At 40.2% G+C, this 14,320-nt stretch overlaps 2 protein-coding genes across 7 annotated transcripts in view; one reads left to right on the top strand and one right to left on the bottom strand.

The window, feature by feature from the left end:
* The window catches only part of LOC100645423, an 83,028-nt gene extending 70,386 nt beyond the window's left edge, over nt 1-12,642 (bottom strand). Inside the window, exons 1-2 of one of the 3 annotated variants that reach the window (XM_048412393.1) lie at nt 10,477-12,642; nt 7,678-8,051 (exon numbers count right to left, since the gene is read on the bottom strand). The gene's annotated coding sequence lies outside the window, so the exon portion shown is untranslated. Of the gene's footprint in view, nt 1-7,677; nt 9,392-10,476 lie in introns of those variants that run through there. The other 2 variants (XM_048412395.1, XM_020867090.2) reach the window with 2 other exon arrangements.
* LOC100642586 (dopamine receptor 1) overlaps nt 10,230-14,320 on the top strand; it is a 58,055-nt gene continuing 53,964 nt past the window's right edge. Inside the window, exon 1 of one of the 4 annotated variants that reach the window (XM_048412403.1) lies at nt 10,230-10,324. In XM_048412403.1, coding sequence (XP_048268360.1) covers nt 10,310-10,324 — 15 coding nt within the window. In that variant the 5' untranslated portion in view covers nt 10,230-10,309. The remainder of the gene's footprint in view (nt 10,325-14,320) is intronic. The other 3 variants (XM_003401023.3, XM_012316826.2, XM_048412404.1) reach the window with 3 other exon arrangements.

Below are 14,320 nucleotides of genomic sequence, written 5' to 3'. Positions count from 1 at the left end.
TCTATTTATTTTATTCTGTTTCATGCTCAGCTTTCGCGAGACCCGAAATATTCCTCTTTCTCGCGCTCTTCGCTTTTAACATGCCCATTTTTCCCCATAATACACTTCAATCTCTTACAACTACTGTAAAACTGGACAAATTTTCATTCTACTTAACGCGACGTACCGAGTGATAAAGAGCGCGCGCAAGGGCAGACGAAAAAAATGTTAAACTCAAACTTCGTTAAAACTGACATTCCCCGTGGACTGTTCATATGCAATCTGTGGACTTCCGCACCTTCAGATTTATTATAAATGCAAAAGAAATCCGCAGTCCGATGATTATATTCGGTACGTGAAAAAAGAACCCGCATTTAGATTCTCCAGTTAGTTTCTTTCGTATAATTATTCATAAAAATATAACGTTGCATTGCATAAACGGTAGTCTAAGTCTCGATATATTCCACTTTAGCCTACCTATTTTTATGGTTTATTGCTGAAGCAGGGAAAAGCCATCAAAAGTAAAGGACATAAACATGAGCGTAAATTGATCGTTGAAAATACATGGCAATCGTTTATATCAATTCACTACTCGTAACTGGATGTTAAATTCACCGCACGCTGGACAAGAAAAACGAAATCGAGGACGGAATACTGTAAACGCCAGCGTCGATAAAATAAAGCTACAAATATTTACCGATTGCTTTGAAAGGGGCAAGGATCGTCGTAAAATATACCATTGCTTTTATCCGATATCCCGACGTCGTTCTTTGTATGGAAAAAAGGATTGAAGGCTTTAAAAGCACAAATCAAAAGCATTTCACTGTTGGAAAGGATCCGTTGTGTATGGTAAATCGCGTTACGGCCAATCGATGAGGAACGAAAGAAGAAGAATAGAAGAAATTTTTGAAACGAATATTTTCACGTCTGAATTCCCATTCTCTTTGAATATTTTCGATACAACGCGAAACGAAGATATTACGTTCGCCGATACAAAACCTTTCCCTTATCGCTATCGTTTTAAGATTTTCGCGTCGAAATGTTTATATCGCTGCATACGCGATATTTCAGAAAGTTGGAATTTCAACAGCATATAGCATCCAACGGGGCAAACAAAAAGCCTCAAAAAAACCTGAGTACAAATATGGTAAATATGCAAGAAACGCATATGACATTTAAGCAAAATGTGTCGGTAATATGTTTAATATAAATTTAATACTTTCTACGGGAAGATATTTAGTCATAAATATTAACAATATTTTTGCAATGATTCTGGTATGTTACAATATATTTTGTAGTAGACTATAAACAACTTTTTCATATTTGCAGTTATTAACGTACGCAAAATATAATGTTTGTCTGGAATTTTTCGTAACAATGTTTCTCCTTCAACGTGCAATTCACGCAAACACGACAAATGCGAAATGACTGTTCGAAGCGGATAATCAAACCAAAAAAGCGATGTCCATTTCTTAACCGAATTCAAAACGTAAACTGCTAAATCTTACGCTTAGGCAACGTACTACTCAAGTTTGAGCCCAACTTCGTGAAACGCCCTGTATATTCGATGTTTCAGAAATTTGTATTTTTCGGTTTCTCGGTCGAAAGTAACGAGAGAAAAGAAAGTGCTACGTCTTCTTTCTCGTAACAGCTACTTTCTCATCGTAATAGAACGTTATTGCGTTCGCGCGCTCGCCTTCCGACAATTTGCTTGAAATTTCTTTACATGCAGGCGCTTAAATTCTAATTTCAGGTGACCGAAACTTTTTTCGTGGCAACTCCGTGCAATCTATTAGCGGGTTTCCTACAACGAACACCATTCGTCAATTGAAACCGTCGAAGCAATTTAGTCGAACGACTCTACTTTGTCAATGAGTTACGGTCGGCTGACTATTAGTCGTCACGTGGTGATACTACTGCAAGTAGATGAGCTGCATATGCAATCAGACCCCAGATGTTTACTCGGTTCGCAAGCCACCAGCTCCGCTCTCCTTTCCTCAATTTCTGCGTTACACGCTTGCACGGCGATTCGGAAAGTGCATTGAAATTCAAATCGCCGTTTCCAATTCGCCTAATATTCTGCACGAATTAATTCATCGCAGTATTTTTAGCGTAAATCGACTTTCTTCCAGTTTCCTTGGAACTTTGACGGTACCTTATTTGGTTGTGATTTAATATTTAAACAAGCCAATCTTAGCGGAATGGAAATATTCGTCTACGAAGTTGAAAGTTTTAACACGTAATCCCCACAGTAAGCTGTTTCGCAAAGACCACCTTTTGATTAAATACGAGAACCGTTTTTACGAAGGTGTTAAAAAACTAATATGTTGCGTCTAGAATGGCTAAAATAATCTTTCGTCTCGTTGTTTTCGAGTAGAATGTAACGTGAAATATCGTTGCTTGGCACTGACAGTGACACGGCTCAAAAATTGTAACTTTCAGAGAAGAGATTTTCTAAAATTTACGAGGAAATCTTCGCGAGTCGTTTCAACTACGTTATAAGGCTGATTTAATACAAGATATGCCACTAATTGCGAAAGTAATCTAATCTTTCACTTGTACATGCTTTCAATGATAAAAATACTCCCGTGGCGTCCTGAGCGAAACACGTGATTTCGGCGTGGCAGTCAAAGTGTTAATATATTTTTGCCATTCTTTCTAGCTTCTTTCTTCTAAGCTCTCTTCTTCTAAGATCTCTTTTCCAGCTTCTACGCTCGTCCTTAGCTTGTTCTTAATCGATCAACGCGTCAAAATATAAATCTTTTAATCGTATTCTCTCATCGCGTTTCTTCAGAGGTGGTATAAAATAAACAAAATTCAATTTTGTCAGTGACACGCGAAAAGTGATTTCATTGGGAACAGGATAGAGAAGTTATAGTAATGTTTACACGCCGTTGCTTCATATTCCATATGTCCTGCTTTAAAGTATTTTTTCGACCGATTCCAATCTCCCAGTCTCTCTCGGTTTACTCGTTCCAACAGTGATATTTTGAAATCTATTCGACCAAATGTTCACAGCTGTTACGACCGATGGATGAAATCACGTTTATCTTCTTTACAGCCTATCCCGTCTAACTGATTAAATTTAATATCGAGTCTGGGTTTTCGACCAAATTCAAATAATGGAAATTACGTCACACAATATCCACTACCGTCCAGAAGTAAACCAGCGCAACTGTGACGAATCTATGTTATAGTAAGAATTTAATAGATAATAAAATTAAATATTTTCTCATTTAAAATCACGATGGAAGATCTAATCGTACAAGTATAAAAATTAACGATTTGTTTTCGACACGTTGATTCCAAGCATTCTATAAATGATTGCCCGAGTGACGTTCAAATTTTCACAGACTTCATTGAGTTTTTTAGTTAATTAGTCTAAAATTTAGCCGACGAATTTTGGATAAGAAAGACTGTCGATTCCACCTTTTCAACTACAACGTAACATCATAAATTATTATTCGGAAACCAGTTATTATTCAGTGCGTAGCCGCTCGTGCATATATTCTACGTATAGATAGTGTCTCAAAGCCAAAACCATCACAGAGTTGTGGTAAAGTTAGTTTCATCGAATACGTTCGCTGTACTCTCATAGCCGGCTGATTCAACCGATTTGAATATCACTAGAAACGTCTAGAGCTTGTTAACGATTATTAAAATAACTAACCAGCACGGAAGCTTGGTAATTAATCAACCTCGTTATTACGTGTAACGATCGCTCACTTCTTCCGATTGAAAAGTATCGAAAATCTTAGATCAATTTAATTAAATGATAGCAAACTGCGATGATATAATCCTTCTACGATTCTTAATTCATTCTTCGTCTGTAAGTACAGCAAATGACTTTTCAATATTTCCATTGTGTAAGCTACATCATTTCGTTTGCACGAACAAATAATTCTCGTCGATTAATTATTCCTTTAATAATCGAAATTAATTATTTTAAACGAAACCAACAGACGTACCAACAACTGCAAACGACAAGAAACGATGAAAATTTGCATATCGATGGAAAGACCTGTTCGAAGAATATTATATATAGCCGGAGTAAAGTTTATTAATTCAGCTCGATAAATCGTCGACGTGCTACGACTTTATATCGTCCTCCCTTCGATCACGTCTGTTCTTCAAATTTGTCAAAGAAATAAAAAGAAAATGGAGAAGAGGAAGAAGAAAATCCATTCTCTTTTCAATAAATTTTAGGACATGGCCAGAATTAAAGTCAGATAACTTAAGCTAGGAAAACGGCACAGGCTGTGGGGTTAAATTAGTGGCGGAGAAATTCAACGGGTGACAGTTTCTCAGATAAGGGATTCCCCGTCGGGCATATAACCGGTCATAATACGCGAAATAGGGCAAGTATGCCTGGATAAACTGATTATCTGCACACACGGTCGCCATCTTTTGTCCGCATGCTCGAAAAACGCACGCTCCTCCGATGGCTTATCGAGAAACCTGGCTTGGGAAGCTTATGTTCCCTGAAGAAAGCCTGGAAAGTAGAATTTCTGGTTGCTCGATCAAATTCCATTAACCTTCGTTACTTCGTCGATCGGATATCGCCCTCCGACAGAAGAATTTCTATAATTACGGAAATTATTATAATATTTCTGTAAAGCGAAATTAAAGTTCGTACAGTTAATCCGAAGCATCGATTTGTCATTAGGAACGGCAATAATCTTTTTATTTATGAATTGCTCACTTTTCATCGGTCATTTCATTTTTGTAAAAGTAGGTCGCATGATATTTCCGCGTCTAATATGCCAATTCGATAGACCACACTTTCTACGAGATTGTCGATTTCGTATTCGATTTTAAATACGTAATTAGCATTCAACGTCTCGAAAAAGAAATCTTATTTTCATAAATTCGTTTGTCAGAAGGAAATGCCAGAGATAAATGAATATCAATTTGAAAAAACATTTGTGCTTTTTTTACGATTAGTTTAATTTACAGAGTCGATGAACACACGACTTACACGTTTATACTCGCAACGCAAAGTTCCGAAACGAAATAAGCTAGTGAAATGATGAACGAGGTAGCTGTCAAAACAATTAACAAATAACAGCTATCATTATATCGTTAAAGCACTCTTCTTTTCAGTTTAAAAACAAAATGGAAATAACAAGCACACGTTAACAGCAGTCAAGGGGTTAACGATGAAATTATACTATTGCGAAAAGAATTTCTCGCTAGAAAGGTGAAAAGATTCCAAGTAAAAAATCGTAGGTGGCAGCTTGCGGATGAAATGTACGATCGAAATTTTATCAAGCTTCTTGATCTCGATGTGCTTTTAGATCGATCGGCTGCCAGTAAATAGAAACTCCGCGTAACATTTCATCGAGATAAACCGTAACAATAGCATTTCTTTCTCACGACTCGAGTTGCTCTTACGAGCAAATAAGAAATAAAGAAGAAAGCAGAGATAATGCAGCTTTTAGCCTCTATGCCTTTGATGGATAGCGTACTATTTGTCACGTCGCAATGTTTCCGCGTTGCATTTCGACAGAATTGCAGGAAGATCGATTGGAATAGTAAATGTATCAGGTGACAATACGCAAAGCCGAATTCTCCAGAGGATTTCGTACTATCTCAGCGAATATAAAGGGCGAGTCTGAGAAAATGTACATCGACTTTACGTCAGTAGTTCTCGCTATTCTTATAGACGTGCAACAGGTTCAATGCATTTCTCTCTTCGTACTCAGCTTTTTCTACGTTTTGTCGATACTGGATTTTATTTAAAAACGACACGTTTCTCTTCGATCGGATAGTTCGATGTCATTCCAATCGTAGAGATGGGAAAAAATGGATAAACAAAAATTCGATGGGTGAAAAACGTGTTTCAACGTGAATTAGGTTTCAAGGAAAATCCTTTTTTAATTCTTTTCACCGCCGTATGCTATACAATCTGGTGCTCGCTTGACTTTTTCCTTCAGCCATATCGCACTTACGGAATCCGAGTATTTCAATGGAAACGCTTCCCCTAATCCGACCGTACTTACCTTACGCCCATTTCGCAATAAATGTTTCACGCGAGAAAGGGAATTTTATTGAAATCCAAAAGAATCCTGCTTTTGTCACGAATGCTAAAACTGAATAAAAACGAGATGGCAACTAAAGACAGACGACGACGACGACGACGACGACGACGTTTCATTTGGGCGAACCGCCCAATCTCTTTCAAACTGTCGTGCCAGTTCGGATATACTTTAAAGGCTGAAGTGGCGTTAATTTTAGATCGGGAAAACTTCCGTGAAATATCCGACTTGACAAGGTCCGCTAGCCAGCCCTGTTATCGTTGGCACATTCGTTAGTAACGATATCGACGGTTTCCTCCTACTTCTCTTAATCTCGATTTACTCCTGCAATTTATTGTTTAATTGAACGAAAAGCTGGCGCGCTTCGTTAAACTGGCTCTATCCATCCGCTAATCGATCGCGTTTCTCCTGATTCTTCGTACTATTTTTAATTTATCGGTTGCACGGTTTTAGATTCGCGAAATAACGAGCTCCCACTCGAAAATAACCGTCGTTATTTCTCCACCGTTTCTTATTACACGCGGAAGAACGTGGCCTATTATTAGCAGAGCCTCGAGTCGTATAGTTCGAATCTTAGGTTAAAAAAAAAAGCTGTCTTAAAAAAAGATTCATTAAAGCGTTTTTTATATTACACGTGAGTGAAACGCGCTCACCCTCGGATCTTTTCGCTCAATTTCGTCGCTTGCCCCTTCTTAACCCTGCGAGGTCCTAAAAATTCCGTGCTGCCGATCGTTGGAAACGACGCGACACGACGCGACCTGACGAAATCGATGAAACGAAAGATCCACGAAATTACGCCGCCCCCGTAACGACAGAATTGTCGCTTCCCGCCTGATCTTTCTTTCGTGAACGAATCTGTCGATCGACCGTCCATCTCGTTTTTCTAAGAGCATATCCGTGTCGATACGTTGGTCATATTTATTCATGGCGTGACAAGCGGCCAGCGATGATTCAGAAATTCACACAAACCGACCTACGTATATACTTTTATCGCTGATGGTACGCAAAAAAGGGAATGGAAAAAAAATTTACACGGTCACGCTTACTTCCACAAATGTTTATCGCGAGCTTTCTTTACCGTCTCGCCCCTCGAATCTTAAATAGTTCGAACGCACGGCACGCAATCCGTTTCAGCGCTAGAATTTATAAGGGCAACTATGACCTTTGGAGAGAAAAAAAAAAAAAAAACAGAGGACAAAGACGGTATAAATTTTCTGAAAGCGTTCATGAATCGCTGCGTCATTTCATTCTAGTTGATCGATTTGCAATTGCAATATATGTGAATTTTGCCACGGTATATAAATTAATGGCGAATTGGTAACTGGAAGCAACAAATTTATCATTTAAATATAAACAGCTCGTATCAACCATTGAAGCTTTCCTGCTAATCCTGGAGAATCCTTTGAAGCTATCCCATGATCCAAAAATTTAACAAAATAATTCTACGAGTTTTTCTTATCATTGCACATCTATCTCTCTTGAAATTAATTTAATCGCGTCGCAATACTCCACTATACGTTTCTATCCTCGCAAACAATGAAATCATTTTAGTTCCAGTTCATTTTCTAACTACCGATACATACTGTGAAAAATTAAGCAAAAGTCGGGATATTTTTGAGCGATAGTAACATTGCAATGATAGTTGCGCAAGTGCACTCACCCTCTACAGCATGATGTCTTGTGAATGTCGAGCTAGTAGTGTCGAGACGATACGTCGATAAAAACAATCCAACCGAAGAGGATCACTCTGTACATTGCACTATGCACTTCACTGTAATAAGGTTACGTCGTACTTGTTACGAAGATTATCCACGCGGTACTTATTCCCTTATATAAGTGATTCATTAAAGCAACATGTCACTTTCGTCTTATCGATTCGAACGTCGAAGCACGACTGCCGTTCCGACACGTGCGATAAGTCAAAATCGTCAAGAGTACGACTAATAAACGTTCGTAGTGTATCGTTGATTCAATACAATGTTCGAAACAGCACGAGCGAACTGTGTGTTTATTATGATTGAGCATTTTTTACTCCTACTCGATCGTATAATTCACAGAAATATTTGATGAATGTTTACGATAGAAAAATCGAACGTGTTATGTTATGAGCGTTATATGTTAGGTCGATGGATGTGAGATATTATTTTATTTTCTATATTCATATTATATAATAATATTATATATAATAATTTTAAATATTATATTAGAGCTTTTATGCGAGTTTAAATTTGTTGCAACGGTATCATTAAATTTTATCCGTATTGTTAAATATCAACCTCGTTAAGGAAGGAGACGTTTACTATGAATGACGTGTATTGAACGTGTAGATGATTGATAACGAAGGTACTAAAACCTCATTATTGATCATCAGGGATAGTCAGAGTACTGCTGAGTATTTTTCGAGAAAATGTCGAAAATCTAAAATAAAGCTTCGAAGCTTTTTTCGAGAGAATCGACTTTGAGAATTCATCGAAAACCTATCGGTAGAAGTATCGAGCAAACGTGTAAAAACTTCACTTTCTTGGAAACAGAGTCGGTCGAAAGAATTTATTTGAAAGATCTCATTTTTTGAAAAACTTATTTTGCTCTGTGACGCGGAATAACATCTTGCTGGGGGTCTGCTCGTATTCAGTTAGAAATCAGTCAAGTTTACGCGTCTTTCACAAATTTCTATAGCCAATTTTCTCGAAGAAATTTATAAATCCGATTTCCTCGGTAACAAAGTATCGGAGAAACTGTATTCTGTAGAATCACTGTCTGGCTAATTGTACATGATCACTGGGACACTCTGTATATTTATGACAGTGCTGCCTCGTTGTAATACTAATTAATAAATAATAAATAGTAAAAAGTTCCATACACGAGACAAATTCCATGCGACAAAAATTTTCGTACAATACGTTCAAACAAATTTCCTACGAGTATTCAAATAGCTTCGCGAGTCACTGTATATCTTGGCTGATCACAGAGATCGTGTATCCTAAATTTCAGTTGTTTTCGCCTGAGATCACAAACTCGAAAGATTATCAAAAAGATGAAGCTGCGATCGCAGTCACGGCTGACAAAGGAGGGGAGAAGTTAATTACGTATTCACGCGGAATAGACTGAACGTGTACGGTTATGATATTTCGTTCGTGCTTTGATTGCTCACGAAGCAGTTTGTAAAGCAGATATCAGTTTCGGTATGTGCGGCTATAACGAACGGAAGTCGAAATAAATTAATCAGACAGCGAAATTATATCGTATTTACGTTTTCAATAATTTCAGTGTCAAACGAGTGGTGGACGCGTGGAATAAAGCGACACCGGGGAACCTGTATACAGAGGATCCACGAGAAGCTGTTTATGCGCCTACTTTGATATCCAGTGAATAGAAGCGAGCAGAAGAATTAATCGAAGCCAGTTAACGAAGCTCTCGTGTGTGAATATACCTATATCATAGATGCAATCTTCGGTGAATAATAGCGATCGAATAATTCACGAGCGCGTTAGCCTTCGTAAGGTTAGTTCAACTCGGCATCCCTATAGTCACTTGATATTGGAAAACTTAATCGAATTCGCAGCGATTAAACACGAGCCGATTATAAGATAACTTGTATACGAGGATATCGGGGCAAATCTATTTAATCTATGGTGGAAGAAGAAGAAAAGAAATTCCTTCCCATAATTAGACATTCGACTGTGATATTCGCGCTATCGCGAGCCCCGGATGACGATATACGAATTCATCGGAACAATGAGAACGACGAATGACAGCGACGAATCGATAATAGAAATGGGCGGTAAACTCCATAGGGTAGATTCATAATTGAACCACTTTATACGTTGTACTCCTTTTTTTTTTCTTTTTTATTATTATTTTTAACTAGAGCGAAAAAACAAGCGCAGTCGTCGCAAAGCGGGTATCCCCTCGTGTGGCAACAGGAAAATGCAAAAATCCTCATTAGCGTTTGGCGGGGCAAGATGAAAAGTAACGAGCGGCGGCTGCTCGGAATAAATAAGCTAAGAGAATAATCTAAAATGCGAAGAAGAATCGTCGACGAAAAGCAGCAGGTCGTTGTCGAACGCGGTTGCCCGATTCGCCTGGTTTTTCGAGGCAACAGGACTAAAGGAGGGTAGAATCGGGCAGAAAAGAGGGTGGTGGATGCTGAGTGAGAAAGGAAGCGAAAGGGAGAAACAGAGTGAGAGAGTAAGAGAGTTGGAGGGAGGAAAACGTAGGAGGGGACGAGAGGAGGCTGTGCTCGGGGTGCGGAAGAGTCAGTGCGCGGCGAGGCGCGCCAGCTGCCGCACGTCATGATTCTACCCCAGGTGAGCTACGAATTTACCCAGAAACATCACAGCACGCTCTTCACTTCAAAACGGAACCGCCAAAATTCGTGACTATATACCACTAATATATACATATATGTATATACATCTTTGCGTACAACTATTACAAAATGATTGTCTTTCACACCAACCCTTCGTGCATGAGACCAGTGTGCTCGATTGAACGGTGTACATCTTCACGTTGCTCGATTTGCTTTCAATCTGTCCAAACACCAGCACGATACATCAACCAGCATGATTAACTACATCGCTCTCTTCGTTCACGTTTCTCTCTCTTCTCTTTCTTCTACCTGTGCTTTCGTATTATTCGTACACATCGTGCATCGTGTGGCAAAGAGATGGCCGCGACGTCGCACGAAATTACAATCGAACGATCTTCGAGCATCCGTCGGGACACGGAGAAACCTCGTTTACGATACTAGACGTAATATCGGCACGGTACTATTAGCGTATCGTCGAGTGAAACGCCGGGATCACCAGATAGACCAAGTGGCTGCGCGACACGTCGATCGACGATTTCATGGGAATCGATTCCCTGCACTGAGAACAACAGATTTGCTTCTCGACCGCTCGTAACGAGTGCCGTGTAGCAAATAAAAATTGACGAAAAGGCAGGCGAGGCTCTTCATCACACACACATACACACACACGCACACACTCTCGCGCTCTCTCTCTCTCTTTCTCTCTCTCTTTCTCTTTTTCTCTCTTTCTCTGTATTTCTCCAGCCTGAGGACAGTCTCTGATCAGGCTGCTATTGTTTTCCAATGATGGTCACTCGTCCGATTGATCTTTTTTAACGACTCCGTTTCGCTCTTTCTCGCACTCTTTTATGGTGAACTGCGTATGAAACCAGCGGGGAATATCGTGACAACGCGCACCCTATTGCCTTCTACCAGAGGAAAGCGTAAAGTGATTTTGCACCGTGCAAACAAACTTTATTTCTCGATTCATTTACGGCGGACGCTTTGTTTGCCCGCGTAATTGACAGCCCGTCGAACGTGAATTAATCTTTTGCGCGCAATCGGGCGTGATAAATCTCCATCGGCGAAAATTTCAATTTTCACATGCGAAGACTCGGCTCTACGTATATCCAAGTTTCTTAGGCTACCTCGAGTGTTGTACAGCTACGGTTTTTCCATCCCATGCTCTTCTTCTCTTCTCGATCGATCGATTGCCAGCGATTTGAATATCTTCATTCGCCGGAGTGGCGTTCGGCAAACGCAGCTTGTTGGAACATGATCGCAACAGGTTCTCTCCAGCACCTCGATCGTTATCATCTTAATCGCACTAATTTATTCCTCCGGACTGTTCATTAGATTTTTCGCTCGTTCCCTCCCAATCATATTCGCTCGTGTCCCCCTCGCTTTTTCTCAATATCCTCAGGCAACGATTATTTCGTGGTTTGCACGACCAATTAAAGACTCAGCCGTCAAGTAAAAAGTATTATAAGTGTCTTCTGCATACTACGTGCGACGGAGGAGGAAGAAAGGGTGTGCGCGGAAAATGAACGCGCCTTCTCGACGGCGGCAACTCAATTTCGTGGCAGAGCAATGAAAAGGGAAGTGTTACGGCGAGGCTGCGACGAAGCCTGAAACTTATGCATGCTACGCGACAAAATTATGCCGCGCGTCAACCATCGAAATCTTTAACGTGACAAGAGACTCGTATCGACATAATGGAAGAAAAGATGGACGAGCAGAACGAACCGGATCGCTTTGTGATTTTACACAGTCTTTCCATAATAACGTTTATCATTCCGAGTCGTTTGTTCTTTTACGGAGGACTCGAGTTTCTCTTCGACCGAACAACTTCCTGTGCAACTTCGAAACGCATCTTGAACATTCCGCTTTCAAGGAAAGTGTCAGCCAGCCGGTTCTCGTCGAGTTTTTCATTCCACCGGACGACGGGCCTCTTTGATCTTCGAAATTTTGTCCAACTGCTTTCGAATAGCGATGTATCTATCGCATCAAGATCAAGGAAAGTTTAATTCGTTCGAGTGTTCGCCATGAAAACGTCCTCTAATTCTTTTAATCGCCGTTTATGGACGCTTCTCTTGCGTGACGATCTTTTCCGTTCGCGACGATTTTAGATTTGAATTTGTAGAATTTTTACGAGTGTTGTGGCTTTTGCAACGATTCTCCGATCGTTATTCAGTGAGATGTTATCGTAATTCAATTTCGCCTATGGGATTTTAACGAATTAAGGAAGCTGTCGATGTCAGCTTTTGATCAACGCTTCCGAAGAGGAAAAATATCAATTTTTCCAGCCAGATCCACGAATCGGGAAACGCTGACTCGGGTTAATCTCGTTTGTATGAATCTGATTTAGTCGGCGATTTGATTCAAAGAAGCGCCGCGAACTCTATAAAATAAGGAGTACGATTGCGGTCTGTCAGAATGGAAATATTTCCGAGGGTGTAACGACGTCTGAGTTTCCAAGAGGGTGAAGAGTTATTCCTGGCCCGATTATGGCATCTTTAGCTACTGGTTCCAGCAACTTCAGTCGAGACACGCCAAAAGTTGAAGAAAAATGTTTATCGACGACGAAAAATTCACTGTCTTTTATTCCAGTAACATCGTTCGAAGCTTCGATATTATTTCAAAAATGTTCGATCGAACGATAGATCGAACGGTACAGGTGTACCCTCGAATGAGAGGAAAGAGCTCCTTCGGGCGATATACGCGAAACGCAAATGGTATCGCCTACAAAAACGTTGCTCGATTTAAAAAGGACAATTTCGATGGATCCGATTTGATCCGACCCTCGAGAACGCCGAACAGGGAATAGAATTCAGAAGGAAAATCCCAACTCGATATCGGAATTTGAATCGTAGGTCCCCGTGTCATCGTTCAGGACGGACTCTTCGATTTTTGTCGGTGTGTCGAAAAAATATTTTCCCGCTTCAAGTGCCCCAAGTTAACACTCGACTTAACAATCGAGTGACATAGTGGTCATCGGTGGCTCACACTTTTCTACGTTTATTAGAACCATTAGAACGAATAGGATAAATCTCACGTACTGACGAATCTTCAACAGTGCGAATAACTCAGATAACACTGACGAGGGAAAGTGCTCCGATACGATACGATATTTTGCAAAAATTATTTGTCACGCTGTATATCTCGATCTATCGCGGCGAGATATCTAAAACACGCGTAGCAATCAGCGTCTTAACGCGATACGTTAGAGTCGCGGGGAAACGTAACAACTTTGTCAGCAACGCGAATAATCATTTTTCCGCTCTGATTGCGAGTAGATCGTTCGGCTAGCGATCGTGCGAAATATGTGATTTAATCTACACGATATCGCAGTTGACTCTGATGGTCGGAAATTGAAAGTTGGTGCGCGAAATCGAGTGTCAGGTGACGGCTGATACATCCGCGAAACGTCTTCGCAGGAGCAGCAATCAACCTTTACCCATCCAATTTTGATCGAAACAATTTGGAAGAAAGTCGAAAACGGCTATAAAGTTAACCGAGCAAACTCCGCTTTCTTAAAGCCCGATTTTCCCCAGGGTCCGAACGCCGAGAGGCGTGACTCGATCCCTTATCCCAGGGTAGGAAACAATCTCTTTGTAATTACAGAGCAGCTCTTCGATATTTTTTATGGAGCATGCTGACTCTAGAAAGGTCTACCCTACCCTAGGCATCCCAATCACGGTTGGTTTCCTAAGGATTTACCAGCTCGGTTCACCTTACGTCTTCGATGTATCCTCTCCATCTTGGGTTGCTGGACAACAGAGAGAACACTACGACCATACGTGCAATCGATAGTTCGTAATGGATGGTTTACAATCTGTCGCGACGTGACAGCGTTTCTTGCATTTGCTTAGAAAGCCTGCTTCTGGCGAAGAAATTTTGTGACAAGTTTCGAGTACGATCCATAACTCTTCTTGCTTCTCGGTCGCAAAAATATCTCGACAGTTCTCGTAGAACTTTGTTATGGATTTTCTTATGAATACATTTTGCCGCAAAG

The sequence above is a fragment of the Bombus terrestris genome, chromosome 15, assembly GCF_910591885.1.
Source record: "Bombus terrestris chromosome 15, iyBomTerr1.2, whole genome shotgun sequence".
NCBI lineage: Eukaryota > Metazoa > Arthropoda > Insecta > Hymenoptera > Apidae > Bombus > Bombus terrestris.
This window is presented reverse-complemented; position numbering and strand designations above follow the sequence as displayed.